At 41.7% G+C, this 21343-nt stretch overlaps 1 protein-coding gene and 1 non-coding gene across 2 annotated transcripts in view; both read left to right on the top strand.

Moving 5' to 3' along the window:
- The window catches only part of PPA1 (inorganic pyrophosphatase 1), a 101579-nt gene that overhangs the window by 21332 nt on the left and 58904 nt on the right, over positions 1 to 21343 (top strand). The window contains exons 2-3 of the mRNA XM_069980549.1: positions 6079 to 6143; positions 20903 to 20956. Of these exons, the coding sequence (XP_069836650.1) occupies positions 6079 to 6143; positions 20903 to 20956 (119 nt within the window). The remainder of the gene's footprint in view (positions 1 to 6078; positions 6144 to 20902; positions 20957 to 21343) is intronic.
- Positions 18909 to 19099, top strand: LOC138800225 (U2 spliceosomal RNA). The gene has a single exon (XR_011364425.1). It is a non-coding gene; the product is annotated as a U2 spliceosomal RNA (small nuclear RNA).

The raw sequence follows: 21343 nt of genomic DNA, 5'->3' as shown, positions 1-21343 counted from the left end.
ACAGCTGACAATCTGATTTCGTTGTATGTGGAAAGGGCAGCCAAAGAGTATGACTACATTTCCCAGGCTGTCATAGGAAATCGGTGATCACCTGATTAGTTGATCAATGGAGAAACTGCACTGACTGTACAAAAGGGGCTGTCAAGTTGTTTAAAGGTAAAATAGTCCACAGTATTAAAGGGGTACTCCAGCAAAAAAATTATTTCAAATAAACTGGTGCCAGAAATTTGTACTTTACTTTAATCAAAAAAATCTCCAGTCTTCCAGTACTTATTAGCTGCTGTATGTTCAGCAGGAAGTGGTTATTATTTCCAGTCTTACACATTAATATCTGCTGCTAAAGTAAGTAACTGTCCGAAGTAAGTTCCTGGCATGGACAAAGGTGGAAGCAGAGAGCAATGTGTCAGACTGGAAAGAATACACCACTTCATGCAGGACATACAGCAGCTGATAAGTACTGGAAGGCTTGAGGGTTTTTAGCAGAAATAAATAAAAAATCTAAATAACTTTGTGACACCAGTTGATTTGAAAGATTTTTTTTTTTTTAGCTTGACATCCCCATCCTATGGTTTTTAGGGGGAGCACCACCTTGGGCCCACCTGGAATTTGATTCTTGGGGCCCACCATACCTTACACCAGATATAATAAGCACCAAACCTTTCACATTACTATAGTGACCTTGCACAGAGCTGTGTATGTGACCAGCGATACTGGCTCACTACTAGTAACTCTTCAGTCAGTCTATGCCAACAGCATAACCTGCCACTTAAGTTTCTTGAAAGGAGAAGTCCCATGAAACTAACAAATCTCAGGTAGGCAGGGGGGTGCAGGAACATAATAAAGAAAGTATATATATTTACCCATCCCTGTGCCCCTGAAGCTCTTCCTTAATGTTCCCGCTCAGCCAATCACTGACTGGGGATGGACACCGCTGTAGTTATTGACTGGCTGAGCAGGCAATCCATTAGGCGAGTATGTGACATTGAGCTGGCGCCATGACATACACAGAATCTGACTGAAAAACTTCCAGCAGCTGTGGGAGAGAGCGCGGTCCAGGGGCACAGGGACTGGTGAGTATAGTTTATTATCTTCCCACACTCCACTGCCTGACTATCATTTGTTACGAGACTTCTGTCAGCTGTAATTCGTGTTCCAAACTGCTGACACTGTTAGATGCTGTTAGGTCAAGAAGACACATGGTACCTTACATATATTTGTCTGTGCTTCTATCGCATAGAAATTGTTTTTATTCTCTGGTAGAAAGAGTCAAACAGGGAGGCCCACCTCCTGCCAAGGGCCCACCAAGGGGTAGGGCCCACCGGGGGATTCCCCTGTTCCCCTGTAGGCCAGTCCGAGCCTGGTTATTATTACCACCATTGTGGTCTACTGCTGCTGATATATTGTCTGCTTACTTATTCACACTGGCTTTTACCCAGACTGGTCTCTCATGTAAATAAAAGCTCTAGTTGGCAGATAGATGAAATAATGGAGAAAACTTGCTCTTTACTCCTATAGTATTACATGTTGCTGTTGCTGTACTTGCAGTACACTGATAGTTTGCATTCTGCACTATTTGATGTGCATTCAGTATAGTTACACACAATTACCTAAGTGCTATAGAGCACTTTGCCTCTTGCAAATTATATTAATTAGGAGCCATTACTAAAGGGCCTGTATCACTTGATAAGGACACGGTGTGCTGCAAGCAATACAACCTATGCATCTAAGTGGTTGTCTAAAAGGGCAATCTACAGCAAATTACCGCCTGTGCTTCACTGTAGAAGCATCTGGAAGAAATAAAATAAAAAAAAATAAAAAAAGTTCCTTTTGTAAGCATACATTGAAGCTCGCATAGCACAGAAATAAATCTATATGGTTGGGAATGCTTTGGGAATACCTACCTGTTAGGAAAATAGGTGTCACCTGCTCCTCTTTTCAGTATGGAGAAAGAGCTAATGCTAAGTTTACACGAGGCGATTATTGGCCCGATCGAACGAACAATTTCGAAGTAACGATTTTTTTTTAATAATGATTAGCGTTAAGACGGTACAATATATCGTACAGAAAAATCATTTTGCCATGGCGCGCCCACAGCCCGGCCCGCCCGCAGAGGAGCCGTTTGAAATTCCCGGCTCATCTCTTCAGCCAATCAATGCGTTGATGGGAGCCGGGGATGTCGGAAGACCTGCTGCGCGGAGCAGGTAACGTATACTCTTGGCCGCAGCGGCGATCAGAGCAGCGGCGGGGGTGGCGCAGGGGGCTGCGGATGAGCGGGGGGCTGGGCGGCGTGCGGCCGGACTATCGCGCGACGACTGTTTACACAGAACGATCGGTGAATTTTTTGCGAACAGCGATTTATGAACATGTTAAAAGATCAAAATGAACGATTTTTCGATCGTTCGCCGCGTTTACACGTACGATTATCGTTCGAATTTGATCGTTATCGCGAAAATTCGCCCGATAATCGTTTCGTGTAAACGTAGCATAAGGGTGCGTTTACACAGAGCCATTTATCTGACAGATCTTTGAAGCCAAAGCCAGGAACACTCTATAAACAAAGAACAGGTCATAAAGGAAAGACCGTGGTTTGTAGGTAGAAGACGGCACTCTGTGACGGCGATGGTGCGCGTGGTAGGAGTTATCCCAAGATAAGTAGAAGAGTTAATCCCGGCACACATCAGGTAGAATTCTGCTTACTTTATTGGCATAACAAGTGCAGTATGTACAGGAGGACGCGTTTCGGCGATGTTGCCTTCATCAGCTACATAAAAGACCAACATTTCTTCTCTATTCAAATCCATTCCTGGGTTTGGATTCAAAAATCTGTCAGATAAATCTGTGTAAACACACCATTAGGTAGATGTGTATGCATGCGTCCATTTACTTTTGGGAAGCTACAAAAATGTGATCATTTACCGACTATAACTACTGAACATGCATGGTCCCCTCTCCAATGTGCCAATAATCCTTATGGATCTACCATAAGGGTACATCTACACAGAAAGGTTATCTGTCAAAGATTTGAAGCCAAAACCAGAAACAGACTATAACCAGAGATCAGGTCATAAAGGAAAGACTGAGATTCCTCCTCTTTTCAAATCCATTCCTGGCTTTGGCTTTAAATCTTTGGCAGATAACCTGCCAGATAATCTTTCTGTGTAAATGGGCCCTGAAGGTGCGGAGTAAATATTATTTTTAGTTTAGACGGTAGTTTAGACGGTACATTATCGTATGGAAAATCGTTTTGCGATCGTTTAAGCCTATCTCACACATTGGTTAAATCAGCGAACGACTGTTTACAAGGAACGATCTGCGAATTTTTTCTGAACGACGATTTGGGGGAACATGTTGAAAGATCAAAATGAACGATTTCTCGTTCGTCGTTTGATTGTTCGCTGCGTTTACACGTACGATTATAGTTCGAAACCTTGAGTTTCTAATATCAGGTATACCTATTTGTGAATTAGTTCTATTTAAAGGGGTAGTTCACCAAAAAATGCTGTTATTTTTTTCCAGATCAACTGGTCCCAACAAGTGCCAGAAATTTGTAATTTGCTTCTATTAAAAAAAATTGTTTTTCAGTACTTATCAGTTGCTGTATGTCTTGCAGGAAGTGGTGCATTCTTTCCATTCTGACACAGTGCTCTCTGGTGTCACCCCTGTCCGTGTCAGGAACTGTCCAGAGCAGTAGCAGATCCCCATAGAAAACCTCTTCTGCTCTCCAGGCTGGAAAGAGTACATCACTTCTGCAGCAACTGATAAGTAATTAAAGGGGCTATCCAGCACTACAAAAACATGGCCACTTTCTTCCAGAGACAACACGACTCTTGTCTTCAGCTTGGGCAGTGTTTTGCTGCTCAGTTCCTGAACCTGAACTGGAGACAAGAGTATTGTCTCTGAAAGAAAGTGGCAATGTTTTTGTAGCACTGGATAACCCCTTTAAAGACTTGAGATTTTTTAATTGAAGTAAATTACAAATCTCTAGAACTGGCACCAGTTGATTTAAAATAATTTTTTTGGGGTGACCTTCCCCTTTAAAAATATCAAGCTTTCCAGTATCAGCTGCTGTATGCCCTGCTGGAAGGGGTGCTCTCTGCTGCCACCTCTGTTTATGTAAGGAACTGCCCAAAGCAGTAGAGGTTTTCTATGGGGATTTGCTGCTGCTCTGGACAGTTCCTGTCATGGACAGAGGTGGCAGCAGAAAGTGCTGTGTCAGACTGGAAAGAATTAAACCACTTCCTGCAGGACATACATCAGCTAAGTACTGGGAAGCTTGAGATTCTTAAATATAAGTAATTTACAAATCTGTAACTTTCTGAAACCAGCTGATTTTTAATTTTTTTCTTCCTCTGGAGTACCCCTTTAACCCCTAGACGACCTAGGATGTACCGTTAAGTCCTGGAATTCTGTGCCCAGACAACCTAAGCTATGAAGCGGAGGGCCGGCTGCAGTGAGCAGCCGACACCTTACCGTTAATGACAGGCTGCAGCATGCCATTAACTCCTTAAACGCTGCAATCACGGCGCAACCGCTGCGTTTAAGTGTAAGTGACAGGGGGAGTCCCCTGTCACTTAGCGATTGGGACCCCCACAGTGTGATCCTTAAAACGGACCACCGAAGGTCTCTCACCTGCCTCTGTGCGGTCCGATCGGCGATCTGCTCACTGAGCCTGCACAGGCAGGCTTAATGAGCAGAGCACCGATAACACTGATCAATGCTATGCCTATGGCATAGCAATGACCAGTGTATAAAATCAAAGTATTGTATGTACAAGTCCCCCAAAGGGACTTAAAATGTGTAAAAATAATAATAAATTAAATCACTTACACATTGCCCCAAAGCCCCTCCCCAATAAAAGTTGAAATTACACCCCTTTCCCATTATATAAATAAAACATATAAAAATAAATAAACATATAATATATTGTAGCGTGCATAATTGTCTGATCTATTAAAATTTAACAATCATCATTGTGAACGGCGTTGATGAAAAGATTACCGATTTTGTTACTAATATATATATATAATCAATTAAAAGTGATTAAAACGTCCGATCTTCACAAATATGGTATTAATAAAAACTAAAGATCATGGCGAAAAAAAGGACACCCCACACAGCCCTGTAGGTGAAAAAATAAAACCCTTAGAAGTGTCACAATAGGCCCATTTTATTATTAATTGCCCAAAAAAGGATTTCATTAAAAATATATATATCATTAGAGAATCTGTGTAAACCTGCATATGGTTGTGTTCAGACTGACCTATAGAATAATAGTATCATGTCGCTTTTACCGCATAGTGCATAACGTAGAGACAGGAACCCTCCAAACATTACCATATTGCATTCTTTTTTACAATTTCACTTATTTATATCTTCATAAATAACTTTTTGGGATTCCGTCATACATGTTATGGTAAAATGAAAGACGCCATTACAAAGTACAACTATTCCCTGTAACAAACAAGCCATTACATGGCCTTGTAGATAGAAAACTGAAAGTGGTAGAGCTCATAGAAGGGGAGAAGGAAAAAACGAAAGTGAAAAGATCAAAATTTGCGCAGTCTACTCGGTCATTTTGGGCCTGGTCCTCAAAGGGTTAAATAAGCATTTTAGGTAAAGTAATGCCAACCCAGCCTAGTGCCCTTTCATTAGTTCACCACTAGTACCTTCTGGCCACATAGCTTTTCCTGTAGTGTCTATTCACATGTTCAAGTTTAATTGTTTTTTGTATTTACCAAGCTTTTTGTGCTTATTCATTGCCAATGTTTGTGCAAATGGTAATTTAAACAAACCTATTTTTTCATGTCTGCATTTCTTTAGTTATTTTACCAAAACTCCTTTTGGATGACGTTACATTTGCTTTGCCTTGCAGTGGTTGCTATTTTATCAATCCACCCATTTAATGTTGTAATAGTGACTATGGGAGAAGCAGTAAAGGAAGTGTCTTGATGATTTGATTTAATTTATCCACCAACCCGGGCAGACATGTAAAAAGTCCTGTCCGGACAACCTCTTTCATTTCCTATAGTATGAACTATATTCAATAATTTTCTTCTTCTAATTCTTCTTGTTTGACAGAAGACTGCAAGGGACAGTACATCTCTCCATTCCATGACATCCCTCTGTATGCAGATGAAGGAAATGTAAGTTTATAATCTAAGTTTTCTTCTATATCCTCCCCTACAGATGGCAATATGGCTTGTAATTTCCCAGAATCACGTATAAAATCTAACTTTTATTAGATATGCATTAAAAGTAAAAAATGTATTAAAACAAGTGTTCTACACATATGAAATCGGCACTTCACAACAGATCTAGGGTGTTGACCCTCTGATAGGCTGGTATATTTAGGGATAGATTAGCCCAGATATATAAGGATAAAACCAGACTTCAGAAAAAATTGCGATAAACAAGTATCTCTGTCTCAATTCTGGCGCCAGAATCACCATCCTGGGCACGTTGGGGGTAGTGAGTAATCCCTGTGGGGATGAGTACACCATATCTGCACTGTGACTTATCATGATGGCTGTCTTGGCAAACACTGTCAGTATATATGCTTCATGCACTTGCCAGTTTCTGTGGCTGTACCTGCTGTATGAGACCTTTTTCATCTTCCAGGATTGGATGTTCCTCTAGTACTCGGCAGACATAGCTAGTATATGCATGGTTGCCATAGATTATCATAGGGGTTATGCATGTTATCATATTTGCATGTGGCTTGTGACATCATAGGATACTGGTATATAACCTGAACCCCAAAGGACTGTCTCTGAGGGTCATTGCTATCCCTATTGGTCAAACATACAGTTCCTGACGTGTAATACTGCAGCCATAAAAGTGTACTCCTGATTGTATTGTGTGTGGTTTGTCTGTGTCTTGGGGGTTATCCTGACCTGTCGCTCCAAGTGCTTATCGGAGGCCGGGCCGGGGTGACCACGCGACGCACAGAGTATATACACTATATATATCCCCACTTGTCTCCTACCCTTTTCTATATTTATCTGATTTTTCTATTTATTTAAACACAACAATTCTATATAATCTCTAAACAGTAACCATTGTGTTTTGTGAAGGTCTCCTGATGATCCCAGGGATATATCTGGGTGAAACGCGTAGAGACTTGGATTGAGACAGAGATACTTGTTTATCTCAATTTTTTTTCTGAAGTCTGGTTTTATCCCTATATATCTGGGCTAATCTATCCCTAAATATACCAGTCTATCAGAGGGTCAACACCCTAGATCTGTTAAGTGCCGATTTCATATGTGTAGAACACTTGTTTTAATACATTTTTTACTTTTAATGCATATCTAATAAAAGTTAGATTTTATACGTAATTCTGGGAAATTAAATATAATTTACACGTATTTGGACCGTGGTTACTGCACGCCCATACGAGGTGGTGCATCTGTGATTTCTGCAATATGGCTTGTAAGGTTGAGGGTATGGACTTGTTAAAGGAGAAGTCCGGCAAAAATTTTTAGTACTGTATTGTCCTCCAAAAGTTATACAAATTACCATTATACACTTATTACGGGAAATGCTTATAAAGTGCTTTTTTTCCTGCACTTACTACTGCATCAAGGCTTCACTTCCTGGATAACATGGTGATGTCACTTCCTGGATAAAATGGTGATGTCACAACCCGACTCCCTGAGCTGTGCAGGCTGTGGCTGCTGGAGAGGATGATGGCAGAGGGATGCTCAGTGTCCCTCCAGTGTCCTCTGTCCCTCAGTGTCCCCCTGCCATCATCCTCTCCAGCTGCCACAGCCCACACAGCTCAGGGAGTCGGGTTGTGACATCACCATTTTATCCAGGAATTGAAGCCTTGATGCAGTAGTAAGTGCAGGGAAAAAAGCACTTTATGTGCATTTCCCGTAATAAGTGTATATTGGGGATTTGTATAACTTTTGGGGGACAATACAATACTTTCATAATAATTTTGGCCGGACTTCTCCTTTAACTCAGAATAATTTCTTAATTGGATGCAATATTTATTTTTATCTCCCTGGTCTTAAACACCTATATAAACAGTGGCCTTTGTAGATTTTCTTTTCTTTTATGTAATGTGCCTCATTAAATTACTGTGTTTGTTATATAGCTATAATGGTGTATTATTCAATATTAACTCAGTACCTTGTTTCTGTAGCTTGGCAACAATATTTGTATAGACTTCAGGGCACATCTAAATATACCAGTTTTATAATTATGGTAATTGGAGACAGTATGACAGTCATGCAATTTGCATAAATGTGATTTAGGCTGGGTCCAAACTGCTGTTTTTGCTGCTCATTTAATTGAAAAAGTGGAAAATGGTGTGCATTTGTATGTATACGTTTGGATCCGTTATTCCATTAGCTTCCAATAAAAAAAAAAAAAAAAAAAAAAGATTAAAATGCATCAATTTTTAGTGTAAACAAAAACTTTGAACATGTTTTTATGTATCCTAAAAAAGTGTTTTGATCTGGTGTTTTTTTTGTTTTGTTTTTTTTGTTTGTCTTTGTCATCATAGGAATCTTTTGACACGTCAGACCTGTACCGATCGGGAGAACGAGTCAGGAGGAGACCGCGCTAAGCTTTATCCTCTCCAGGCTCTGTGTCACGTGATCAGTTGAGCTCATTATCTAATGGAGCCCAACTGATTATGCTGACACACAGTAGGGAGCGGGGGCACTGAAGTGCAGTCCTCTCACCACTCTTTCTGATCGTATGGGTGTTGACACTCAGACCCCGACCGATCAAAACTTTTGAAATGTCTGACGTGTCAAGTTTTCTATCATGACACTTTAATGGAAGTCAATGGAAAAACTGATTCAAACGGATGCACACAGATGCATCAATTTTTTCCATTAAACATACTTACTTATTGTGCCGCTATTGTTGTCTATGCTACAAACAGCACAGCTTGTTGATCAAGGAGGAAATGTGTCAAACACCTGAAAAAAAAAAAACTTGCAGCACTCACCAATCGATCATTGAAAAGGCATATCTTTATTTTTGTTACAAAATCTGAAGATGTGGATGTCGGGCAACAGCCGTTCCAAGCGCGGTGTGCCTCAAGAAATGGCCATTGCCCGTTGTCTGCGTCCTGAGACCTTGTAACAAAAATAAAGAGATACCTTTTTATTGTCCGATGGGTGAGTGCCACAAGTCTCTTAAAAGGTGTTTTTATTTAATTGGACTTGAATGCATTTACTGCTTAGCTTGCAGAGTACCATCGGGACTTTGGATCAGTAAGCTGCCAGTGTACCATAGTTTGTGTAGCTCCAGGTAGTGTCGGTCCTCCATCTCACTTGGCGCAGCAGTCACTTTGTTCTGGTTTCACTTTAGTAAGCACAAAATGTTGTCTTCTTATCCAATCGGTGGCTACAGTGTTATCCTGCCACTGTTTGATTGATCAGGCAATGGCTGACTAGTGTAATGGCATAGAAAAAGTAAAAAAAAAAAAAAAAAAAAAAGATTCTAATGGCATATTAATGTAGAAGACGTTAAGGCTAGGTTCACACTGTGTTTTCAGCATCCGTTTAACGCATCCGTTTTTTGCAAAAAACGCATGAAAAACGGATTGCAAAAAACGGATTCATTTGTGTGCATCCGTTTTTCCATTGACTTCCATTATAAAAAAAAGGATCCATTTTTTTTTGGCGGACCAAAACGGACCAAAAAACGTTGCTGACCCTATTTTTCTGGACGTTAAAAAAAACGGATCCGTTAAACGGATGCTGAAAACGCAGTGTGAACCTAGCCTAACATAATACTTGCGACAAAACAAATACTGTGCTATGCTTAGAGCTGTGACTGTGAGGCTGCTGCGTGACACCCAAGAGAATCCCTGTGTCGTGCACCACCCCTTCATACTCCAAATCTTTGTTTTGGTCTTGGCATAATTTGTAGGCTATATGGAAACTATGTTTAAAAAGACCAACAAAACACAGTTATCACTGAACTCGAGAACAGTAAAAAAAAATTCCAATGAAGTACTCAATCAAGAGTCTCCACTGATGCCCCCAAAAATTTAAATATGCAAAACAGGAGTCCGTGGAGCCTCGGTTGCGAGTCTCAAAACACGGGATAGCCAGATATCTCTAGCCTGTTGCCACGGGGTGCCTCCATGATAGGGAGAGCACCACACCACCCTGATAAATAGCCCCTTAAGTCCCACTTAAGTTTTCACTGTTCTCCTTGAGTTCAGTGATTACTGTGTTTTGTTGGTCGATTTGCTATTGCCCCTACTAGCCAGAATCCTATTCCACACTGACGAGGGGCAAAAACCCCGAAACGGCTGTCTGTGAATTGAAGCCTGCCTTGGCAAGACCTTGTCATGATCGCAATACTCGCACCTTGAGTTAGACATTGACAAAAAGGGGCCACCCTGGTGTTTCCCTATTTATGTTCCAATCCTCGCAACTGAGTGGGACTTAAGGGACTATTTATCAGGGTGGTGTGGTGCTCTCCCCATCATGGAGGCACCCTGTGGCAACAGGCTAGAGATATCTGGCTATCCCGGGTTTTGAGACACGCAACCGAGGCTCCACGGACACCTGTTTTGTATGTTTAAAAGACCCCTGGCCAAGTTATAATCACTACAATAAAAAGCACCTAGAGTTAAAAATAGCTGAAATTTGTCTATGCAGAAGCTTCCCTTCTCTGCCATATATTGGCAGATCTCTGCAGGTGCTTCTGTGTACTTTTGCAGTGAGATTTGTTTCATCTTTTGTTTAAATAGGTGTAAATCCAATGTTTGTAAATGTCACTATCCATGCTGGGAAAAATAGGATTTTTCTTTTGCAAGTGGGAAATCTGATGAAATTGGCATCAACATAGAATAAAGAAATAAGTTCAAAGAAGAATCTGTGGGGATTGTATTTCTCAGCCTTCAGTAGCAAAGGGCACAGCAGGTATGAACTTGATGAATTGTCTACAAATGAGAGATTGTGACCTAAAGATTAAAATGCCATGTATCACAACTACTAGTTCCTCTAACTCTACCTATAGGATCTCCTTCATGCAGAGTGTCTGTCCATCCATCCATCTCCGAGTAAAAGCATCTATAAATGGCATTCCCCAAGTTTATCATTTCCTGATAAAAGCAATCTTCAGCAGAACAGACCCATTTAATGACCTCTAATAAATGCTCTATAGTAAGTTTAGCCGTGGATCCCCTGAATGACATCCCGAATCATCATGTAGGGTGACAGTTTTAAAAGGTACCTGTCGCTTAAAAGAGAAAAAGGCCAATTTTTTTATGGGCAATGTGTCAATCTGAACACTGCACGCAGAGCAGTGACTATTAGTAACATCCAGGTACAGCACTCAGCCAAGCACTGCTATATGTTTTAGGGCCCTATTCCACAGTAACGATAATCGGCCCCATTTGGCCCGATTCGGCCCATTATCGTTCGGTGAAATAGAGAGAACGATCAGCCGATCGTGTCATCGGCTGATCGTTCATTTAGGGCCAGACCTAAGGGCCCTATTCCACCGGACGATTATCGTTTGCATAATCGTTAACGATCTCAAACGACCGCTATTGCGAAAGACCTGAAAAGTTCACTCATTTCCATGGAACGATAATCGTAATCGCGATAGTTTTTTCTTCGCTATTTATTCGCTATTGCGTTCGTATCCATTGCGAACGACCGAACGATGTCTTATTCAATGCAAACAATTTGCGAACGTTTTGCGAACGAGCAACGATAAAAAAAGGTCCAGGTCTTATAAAGCGATCAACGATTTCTCGTTCGGTCGTTAATCGTTAACTGCATTTCAACCGAACGATTATCGTTTAGATTTGAACAATTTAACGGTGGAATAGGGCCCAAAAATCATTGTTCCCCCACCGCGCATCGCTACCATTGAATAGCGGTGCGCGGCGGGCGACCGACGATTTGACAGCAGCAGCATCATCATACATTACCTGTCCAGGCTTCTCCGCGCTGCCTTCATCCCAGGGTCCCGCGCTCTCTATCTTCTGAACCGGCCATTCAGAAGATAGAGCGCGTGGGACCCTGGGATGAAGACAGCGTGGAGAAGCCTGGACAGGTAATGTATTACTGCTGCTGCAAGGGCTGCAAGGACATCGGTAACGATGTCCTTGCAGCCCTCGCTCAACGATCATCGGGCCTTGGAATAGGCCCAGTAAACGAGCGGCGATCTAGCAGATCGCCGCTCGTTTACATCGTTGATCGGGCCCTCCTCGGCCTGTGGAATAGGACCCTTAGTCATCAGTGAAGGTCTCATCGCCTGGACTCCAACAATCAAAACTTTTGACCTGACACTATGACAATATACCAAGAACAAAAAGGGGGCTAATATGTACCTGCCTCATTTTGTGTTGTATACCAGCAGCACATGTAATGATTTCTTAGGCCTTACTCGCACTTCCATAGTTTTGTCCACAATTGCTAAAGACCCATATATTTCAGTGGCTCCATTCACATGTCCGTACAGGGACATGATCCGTGTTACAGACAAAGGACAGGTCCTAGTACAGACCCGCTATTGTGGCATAGATCACTATCAGTCTATGCAGAGGTCCATGAATTGCAGAGCACTAAAGATATGTGAATATAGCCTTAGGCTGGCACATGGCAAAGCCCAGACAGTCATTTCAGAGTGTACATATTGCCATCTCACAGCAGGGTAATATGAGCTCCACTGTAAGTCTATAAAAGTTATCTCATACAGCTAGACTGAAAAGGCAGGAGCCAGGGAGTGGAGCTTTCTTGGTTCCTCCCAGTGCACCGGTCCACCCCGGCAGCATCGGGTGCAGAGGGGGCTGCTGGGAAGTTTAGTACAATAGCAGAGCTGAGTCTGTCTTCTGGCCACACAGGAAGTGTCACATAACGGCCTCTGTGTGTGTGAGCATCACTTCATGTTTATTGGAATGCGGGCACTTTTGGGTGTGCCCGTGCTCCAATTAACCATAGAACACAATGTAAAGTACGTCTGGAGCCGTACTTTACAATGTGTGCGCAAAGCTATTTTGTGCAACTGCTGTTCCTTGAATTGCGGCCGCACAAAATAGACATGTCAGTTTTCTGTGCAGCCGCAGAGAACAGTTACCGGAGTGTATACAGTGTGTTTACACTGTGGCCGTTGTTCCATAGAAAGTAGTATTATTTCACACTTATAATAAATGTCTGGTGTTGCAATCTGCAGCAACAGACATTATTTATTGAAAAAATACAAAGTGTGTAAAAATGAAAAATTCCCATTAGCAACTGACCATAAATCAAAAAAGACAATAAAGGGAAAAGTCCGGCGGCGGCCAAAATAAAAATTAAGTTCAGGTTGTGGGGGGACATATACCGCTCTCTGTGCTCACGCAGTGCAGTGTCCTGCACCACTGCCGGCAAGCTTTATATCTCCCCCCGCTACGTCACTACTTGGCTGACTGATGCCCCACTCAGCCAGCTATTAACTGGGGTGGACACCGCTGCAGTCACTGATTGGCTGAGTGTGCTACTTCCCACCCCTATCCCGGTACCCAGAAGCTAGGAGGAAATGACGGGGCACGGGTCCGGTAACCATACTTTTATCTTTCCCTCACCTCCTGCCCGCACTGTAATTTGGAATTTTGCCAGACTTCTCCTTTAAGTGACGGGTTGTTTTTGTTTCCCAATAACAAACCTGGACTTTGAACTTAAAAGTCACAAGGCCAAAATGAAACTGGATGCACTGATTGTGAATTAAGATAAAACTTCAGTTTGTTCGGTTTCTGCAGCCCTAGGACTCATGACATTTTGATTTTGTATTGAAGCATTATAAAAAAAAAAAATGTGAAAAAGTTCTTAAAGGGGTTTTCCCACAAAGCAAAGTTGGTCATATCAGATTTGTACCCATGCATATATGTAAAGGAGTGCAATGTGCTGTTTTTTAAATAAAATATCTAACATCCTTGTACAGTTTTTATCCCCCATGGATCACATCACTACCTGGTTTCTTCTCTGAACTTTGACCCTGCTGTGACCATGCAACAGTACACACACTTTCCCACATTCCGACACTGCTTCCATGGGCAGTGAAGACCAATTTCCAATACTAGTGGAATAGATCAGGAGATTGAAGTTGAACTAAGCATGATTGACCTAACTTTGTGGATACCCAAAGGCAGGTCCTAACTAAGGACAACAGGTTATCACAACAAAGAATGTACATGAGGGATTAGTAAAGCAGGGATTACAGTAATCCGGTGACATTTCCCTCTGGCGCAGTAGCAATGTGCTGGAGGGAAACGGATCCCATTCATTTCAGTGAGACAGTACAAGGCATCTGGCAATTCAATTTTGCCGCCGGATCGCTGGACAGGCGATATAGTGGAACGCATTTTGCAGTGTCCTGCAGTACATTTTTGTAGCATCAGCTGTCATCAGTTTCTGGTTAAAGAAGAATGCTGAACCACCTTTATGAATATAAACCCAGCTTAAGTAAATATATATCTTTCAAACCTTATCAGAAATGCTTATACATTTAACATTTGTTTCATTTCGAATACTGCATCCATTTAGGGCCATGTTCACACAACGTTGGATTGAAGCCAGCTTTTATTGGACGACTGTCATTTAATAGATTATAAGGCTGGGTTCACACTATGTATATTTCAGGCAGTATTTGGTCCTCATGTCAGGTCCTCATAGCAACCAAAACCAGGAGTGGATTGAAAACACAGAAAGGATCTGTTCACACAATGTTGAAATTGAGTGGATGGCCGCCATATAACAGTAAATAACGGCCATTATTTCAATACCACAGCCGTTGTTTTAAAATAACAGCAAATATTTGCCATTAAATGATAGCCATCCACTCAATTACAACATTATGTGAACAGAGCCTTTCTGTGTTTTCAATCCACTCCTGGTTTTGGTTGCTATACAGCCTCACAAATACAGCCTCAAATATACATAGTGTGAACCCAGCCTTAGGCTGTTGTTACATGAATAATGGGCGTCATTATAAAATGGCTGTTAATTCCTGTTAAATGAAGGCCATCCAATAAAAACGTCATTTTGACAGTGTGTAAACATAGACCTATTTATCTTTGTGGGACAACCCCTTTTCTCCTTGTTAGAAGGAATACACTTCATACGTTCATCTGTTCTGCTAAATTTGGCATCCATCTGCACAAACAGTTCACTTTAGGCCTTGTTCCCACACCACGGTTTTTCAGCCAGTATTTCCAGTTTGGATTTTTTTCTTTTGCCAAAACATCTAAAACAAATTCCTTCACTTCTGTTCTTGAGTTGTGCAGAGCAGAAATGAAGGGGCACAATATGGTCAGCTGAACCATTCTGTCTCTTCAGTGGAGGTCCCAGCCCAAATAGATACAATAAAGCAGCGTTTCCCAACCGGGGTGCGACACTGTCCCTTTTAATATCCCTAGAAGCTGCGGCCGCGCAGCTTTTAGGGATATGCCGATCGGTTTGATGTTCCGCCCGCTCACTCAACATTCAATCGAGCAGAATGTCTGAGCAGGACCTGTCAGCGTCCTGCTCTGACATTCACTCCCATAGGCCGCGGCACTTCATGCCAGCAGCCTATGGGACGCCAGGACGTGAGGTTCAGTCCCCGCGGCTCACAGGATGGAGCCTGAAGAGGAGGGAGAGCTGCTGCCTGCAGCCACACAGCGCAGATTAGGTGAGTATGATGGTTTTTGTTTTTTAAACTATTGGTGCATATTGGTATACTGCAGGGGGCATTATTAATATATGGGGGCATACTGCAGGGGGCATTATTAATATATGGGGGCATACTGCAGGGGGGCATTAATATATGGGGGCATACTGCAGGAGGCATTATTAATATATGGGGGCATACTGCAGGGGGCATTATTAATATATGGGGGCATACTGCAGGGGGGCATTAATATATGGGGGCATACTGCAGGAGGCATTATTAATATATGGGGGCATACTGCAGGGGGCATTATTATATGGGGGCATACTGCAGGGGGCATTATTATTATGTGGGGGCATAATGCAAGTGGCATTATTACTGTATGAGGGCAAAGCAGGGGGCACATAGTACTTCTCATTGTACCCCTTTATATTGCAGTATATGAGCCATATAATTATCAGCACCATATACTGTGGCGCTATACAGTGCACATCACCACAGTATATGGTGCTGATAATTATGTGCTCATATACGTGGGACTGTATGTATGAGTTTACATGGGACTGTGTATGTATGGATGTGTGTGTGTATGGGAATACATGGGACTGTATGTATGAGGGGGTTATCCTTTTTTATTTCACTTTTTTAAAATAAATAATTTATTGAAAGAACCTCTGCCAGGCATATTTCACTCTTGAGGTTTTAAAAAGCAGCTGTTGTGGTGATAAGAAGCTGATTTAAAACCCCCAAGAGTGAACTCCGTGCACTATATGTATAATATGTACTGTTTTAGTGTCATTTTGTGCCATTTTGGTAGGTGGTGTGCCCCGGGATTTTTTAAGTATAAAAAGTGTGCCGCGGCTCAAAAAAGGTCGAAAATCACTGCGATAAAGAGTGATCATAGGACCTGACAGGGACGGGGGGTGGGGTGGGGGTGACTGGGGCTAGAAAGGATGTTTTTTGTACTGTGCAAAAAGTCTTGGACTGGAATACCCCTTTTATTTGGACATTATGGATATAAATACAATTTTAACTTTATTATACTAATTGTTATCATTTCTGTACTTTGAGCAACTAAAGCTTAAGTCTTTGGGTACATTTACACAGAAAGATTATCTGGCTTCAAATCTTTGGCAGATAATCTGTCAAAGCCAGAAAAGGATTTGAAGAGGAGAAATCTCAGTCTTTCCTTTATGACCTGATCTCTGTTTATATTCTGTTCCTGGCTTTGGCTTCAAATCTTTGGCAGATAATCTGTCAGATAATCTTTCTGTGTAAAAGGACCTTTTGAGGGTTTGTTAGATTCTGACCCTCAGTTTCAGTATGAATAAATAGGGACATTAGGACATAGCTATGACTGGACTGTGCAATATGTAAAGTCTACTAAGGATTAAGAAAAAAAACTTACATATGGTATCTAACACTTTAGATAATTTTTTCACAATTATAATACTCTCTCTGGCTGTGTGCAGTGCTGTAATCCAAGCTTTTCATGTTACTGCCCTTAATGCTTCCAGATCGTAATGTATTCGAGAGCTTTAATGTCAGATTATTCAAACGGTGACCTAAGATAGCAGCAGAACATGAGACCTTCACATAATACATCCATGTTATACCTTTTCATATTTCTATTATCATGTCGTACCTTATCACATACTTATGCAATCAGCGATATGCAGCCGTGGGAGTCCGGTGAGGACTCTAGTAATTCGCTGTTGTACAAATGCACTTATAATCACTCACCGCTTCACATCATAACCTGCTTCTGATTGAAGTCTACTGTGCACAGTATTACAGTAAGAGGAAGTCTGTGACCGTGAGCAATGCACCAGTGAAGTTAATACTGTGCCCATTTGGTGGTCCAGTAATAATCGACATGGAGCATTAAATGCAATACATTTCCTCCAGCCTAACCTCTGTTATGCTGGATGGTGCTGATTGGGCAAGCATGTATGGTTATGATGCTACTTATGTATGTACCATCCCACCACGTTAAGGTGGACCTATACTGTACACTGTCTCCTGAGCTAATAAGCCTGCACACTGGGCATGCAGGATACAACTAATCTCTGCTAACTATAACTATATGACTTGGTATAGGCAGCATGCTGTCACACTTCTGTTTTCACGTTTGCATTTCACCCATTGCAGTGAGCACCTGCATATTGTGAATAGTTATATTGGATGTTCTGAACATTTCTGTGCGTGGCTATTGCATGCCAGGAGAATGGCTGCCTCTCTTTGGCTTATGCACTACCCCCTTCCCACACCTTGAGCAGAGATTAGTTGTAGTCTGCATGGCCACTGAGAGAGGCCAGTATACGTAGTACAGTGTGTAGGTCCATCCTGTGTCTGAGGTCACCTCAACTTGGTGGGATGGTACACACTATATTCCCCCCCCCCCCCCCCCCCCCCCCCTCCCCAATAGCAGTTTTGCAATTCTGAATAGCTGTATTAACAATTCAGGGGAATTGATCCCCTTTTGGTTGCCCGTGCATATTTTTCCTCCCTTACCTCCCATTAGTTTTGGAATTTTCCTATTCAGTGTTTTCAGCCTTCTACCTTGAAGTAGCAATGTCATTTCTAATATGAATAAATATCTTGCGGCCCTTTTTTGTCTAATCCCAGTCAGAATTCATGTAGCATCACATATAATTGACTTCATGCTTCTTCCCTTTCAGATTTTAAATAACTTTTTCTGGGTTCCGCTGCACTTTCTGCCAGGCGGTGATAGGATTTCAGACTTGTTCACCTGCATACTGCTGAGGGTGCATTAGAACACTGCTGTGTAAACTCATTAGAATAAACCCATCTGTTGCAGTTTCTAAGCTAGAAGCCATGAAAATTAAAGGATTTCATAACTTCATAAGTCTTTATTTCCTTGTGGAGCAAGTATGAAATTGCGCTGATACATTGGAGGGGGGGGGGGGGGGGGGGGGGGATGGAGTAAAATAAGTTATTTACTGCCTCTAATTCTGTGTCCTAAATGTTTGACTGTTCACGGTGCTTAACTAAAGACCTTAAAGTGGCAAAACCATCTGACTGCTAATGTCTGACATCGCTCAAATCCAGTAGAAATTTCTACATAGTGTCTGCCTGTGCAGCCATTGTCCCTCTCCTTATCTCACCACCGCTGCCATACCCTCCATAGTGGCATGCGTGCCAAAGGATTTCTCAAAGGGATAGGCGTATGTCAGCAGTTTTATATTCCTTTCTGATGATTAAACCCTGCTCCGATCTGCCACAACTTGCCTGAGCACCAACATTGCTGTTGGTGAATATGTTCTGGATTTGATGCTTCTTGACTTTTTGGCTAAGATCAAGTGTGGTGTCTGTTCTTATCAATTTAATATCTGATACTTCCCCTATCTGGGTCCATAAATTTAAATGGATTTTCAGAACAAGGAGATGGAAAAAGAGCTTGCTCTGCCCTCTCCAGGCATTGACCTGGTATTGCAGTGCTTCCAGGTTCAGTGCAGAAAAAAAAATGTTGTGGATCCAGACTGTATATTGACCCTGTCACTGAAGTGCGTACCCTGACCTGTACGAATTATACTAAAAAAAATTCTGCCTGCCTTGACTCTGGATTCTGGCAATGCCAGTATACCATCTGCAAGCTGTTAGCGTTTACTGTTTGAGACTAAGCATCCTAGGGATTTCCTGCACAAAGTCGATAACCATGTGAGGAGCGTCCTAAGGTGATATTTAGGTTTTCCTTCCAGTAGTAAACATTTTCACTGATCCATTGATACTTGATTGGCGCGGGTCCAGCTGCCCTCCAGAGAACAGGGGTCCCATTGTATACTGCTGCTGCTTCATTCAGTCTCTAGGGGATGGCCAGAGAGTGCTGTACTCTTCATGGAAAGTCTACAGGACTGCCAAAGATAGTGAGTTTGCATGCTCCACTGCCACTTTATTCAAAATGGGGATTAAGGGCCCTTATTCTTGAAAAGAATGGAAGTTTCAGCAGGTTAGATCCCCACCAATCTAGCAGTTATCACTTATGTACTGGTTAGAAGGTAACTTGTTTCTTTGGGTCCATGCTCCTGTCTAGAGGATTGATGGTGACTGTGATCCTGTGTAGCTAACCTTATATTCGTGGACTGTATAAGTGAAGCAGCTATTATGTTATCATGAATTGTTTCTTTAGATATTTCCTTATCTGACAAGGAGCTACAAAACTTCTTAAATAGGCAATTAAAAAAGTTTCTGGTAGTATTCATGTTATAAACAGTATGTTTATGCTGCAGCTCCGCAGCAATGGTCTGTAATGCTATCTGCTTGGTTTACTATGTTCTGTACTTGTAACAAATAAGGCAAAGGCTAAAAGGTTCAAGCCGCAATGTTCAATGCCTCTACACTTTAGGAAGTTGTTTGTAAGAAACTCTTAGAATATCTTGACAGACAGAAGCAATTATCTGGATCTGGTTTGAAGTGCTCCGATAACAGGAGCAAGGATAGGATTAGATGTAAAGACTTATTTCAGACGTGTTCACAAGTCTGATACTATGGTGTAGAGGCCAAACTTGAATGCAGTAAGGGAAATGTGGGGATATTAAAATAAGATAAAAGCAGCTGTAAGATATTACTATTTTTAAAGGGGTTATCCAGGATCAATTATGTCCTCTGGTTGGCACTATTCACTTAAATGAAACCGAGCTGCAAAACCACACCCAAACGGAGGACGAGTGATCAGACAACAAGGTTGAATTGCTATGAATCCTGTTAAAGACAGGGGGTCCGCTGGGCACCATCCGTGTCAGCCATGACTGTTTCAGCACTGCCGTCATGTTCCTTTAGGCTGGGTTCACGCTACATATATTTCAGTCAGTATTGTGGTCCTCATATTGCCACCAAAACCAGGAGTGGATTGAATACATAGAAAGGCTCTGTTCACACAATGTTGAAATTGAGTGGATGGCCGCCATATAATGACAAATATTTGCTGTTATTTTAGAACAACGGCTGTTATATTGAAATAATGGCAGTTATTTACTGTTATATGGCGGCCATCCACTCAATTTCACCATTGTATGAACAGAGCCTTTCTGTGTTTTTAATCCACTCCTGGTTTTGGTTGCAATATGAGGACCACAATACTGACTGAAATATACATAGTGTGAACCCAGCCTTATATGTTATTATAATGCAAAAGACAGAAATGCAACCTTAGCTAGAAATCGTACCCAATAAAAAAAGCATTCGCGTTTTCTCCAGTGAATGCTTAACAAAGGACCTGTGTATGTCATATGTTTTCTGTTTAAATATAATTTTTATTTTTTCACAGAACATATTCAACATGATCGTAGAAGTGCCACGATGGACCAATGCAAAGATGGAGGTTAGTTATCATATAGATGTATAAAAAACGTATTTTATAATGGAGACACCATTTTACATTGGCAGTCTTTTTTTACTTTTCGAAAGCATAAAAAGTATTTTGTCACCTTTTGGGATGTCTTTTGACACCAACAAATCGCCCCATTATTAGTGTCTATTTGCCATTATACCCTCAATATTAGTATGTGCAGGGTTGCGCTGCTCCATTTTAATACACATCTCACCCTGGTCCGCTTTAGCTGACTCTGGGGGCAATATATCTTTAAAATAAAAGGATGGGACACTTGAATTCCAATTCTCTCATATACATCAGTTGGTTTGGAAACTACTTCTTTCTACCCTCACCTCAAGGGTGCTGACACATGTAGACCGCTGGGCACCAACTGAA

Source organism: Dendropsophus ebraccatus, chromosome 8 (genome assembly GCF_027789765.1).
Source record: "Dendropsophus ebraccatus isolate aDenEbr1 chromosome 8, aDenEbr1.pat, whole genome shotgun sequence".
Taxonomy (NCBI): domain Eukaryota; kingdom Metazoa; phylum Chordata; class Amphibia; order Anura; family Hylidae; genus Dendropsophus; species Dendropsophus ebraccatus.
Note: the sequence above shows the minus strand (reverse complement) of the source record. Positions and strands in the feature narration are given on the sequence as shown.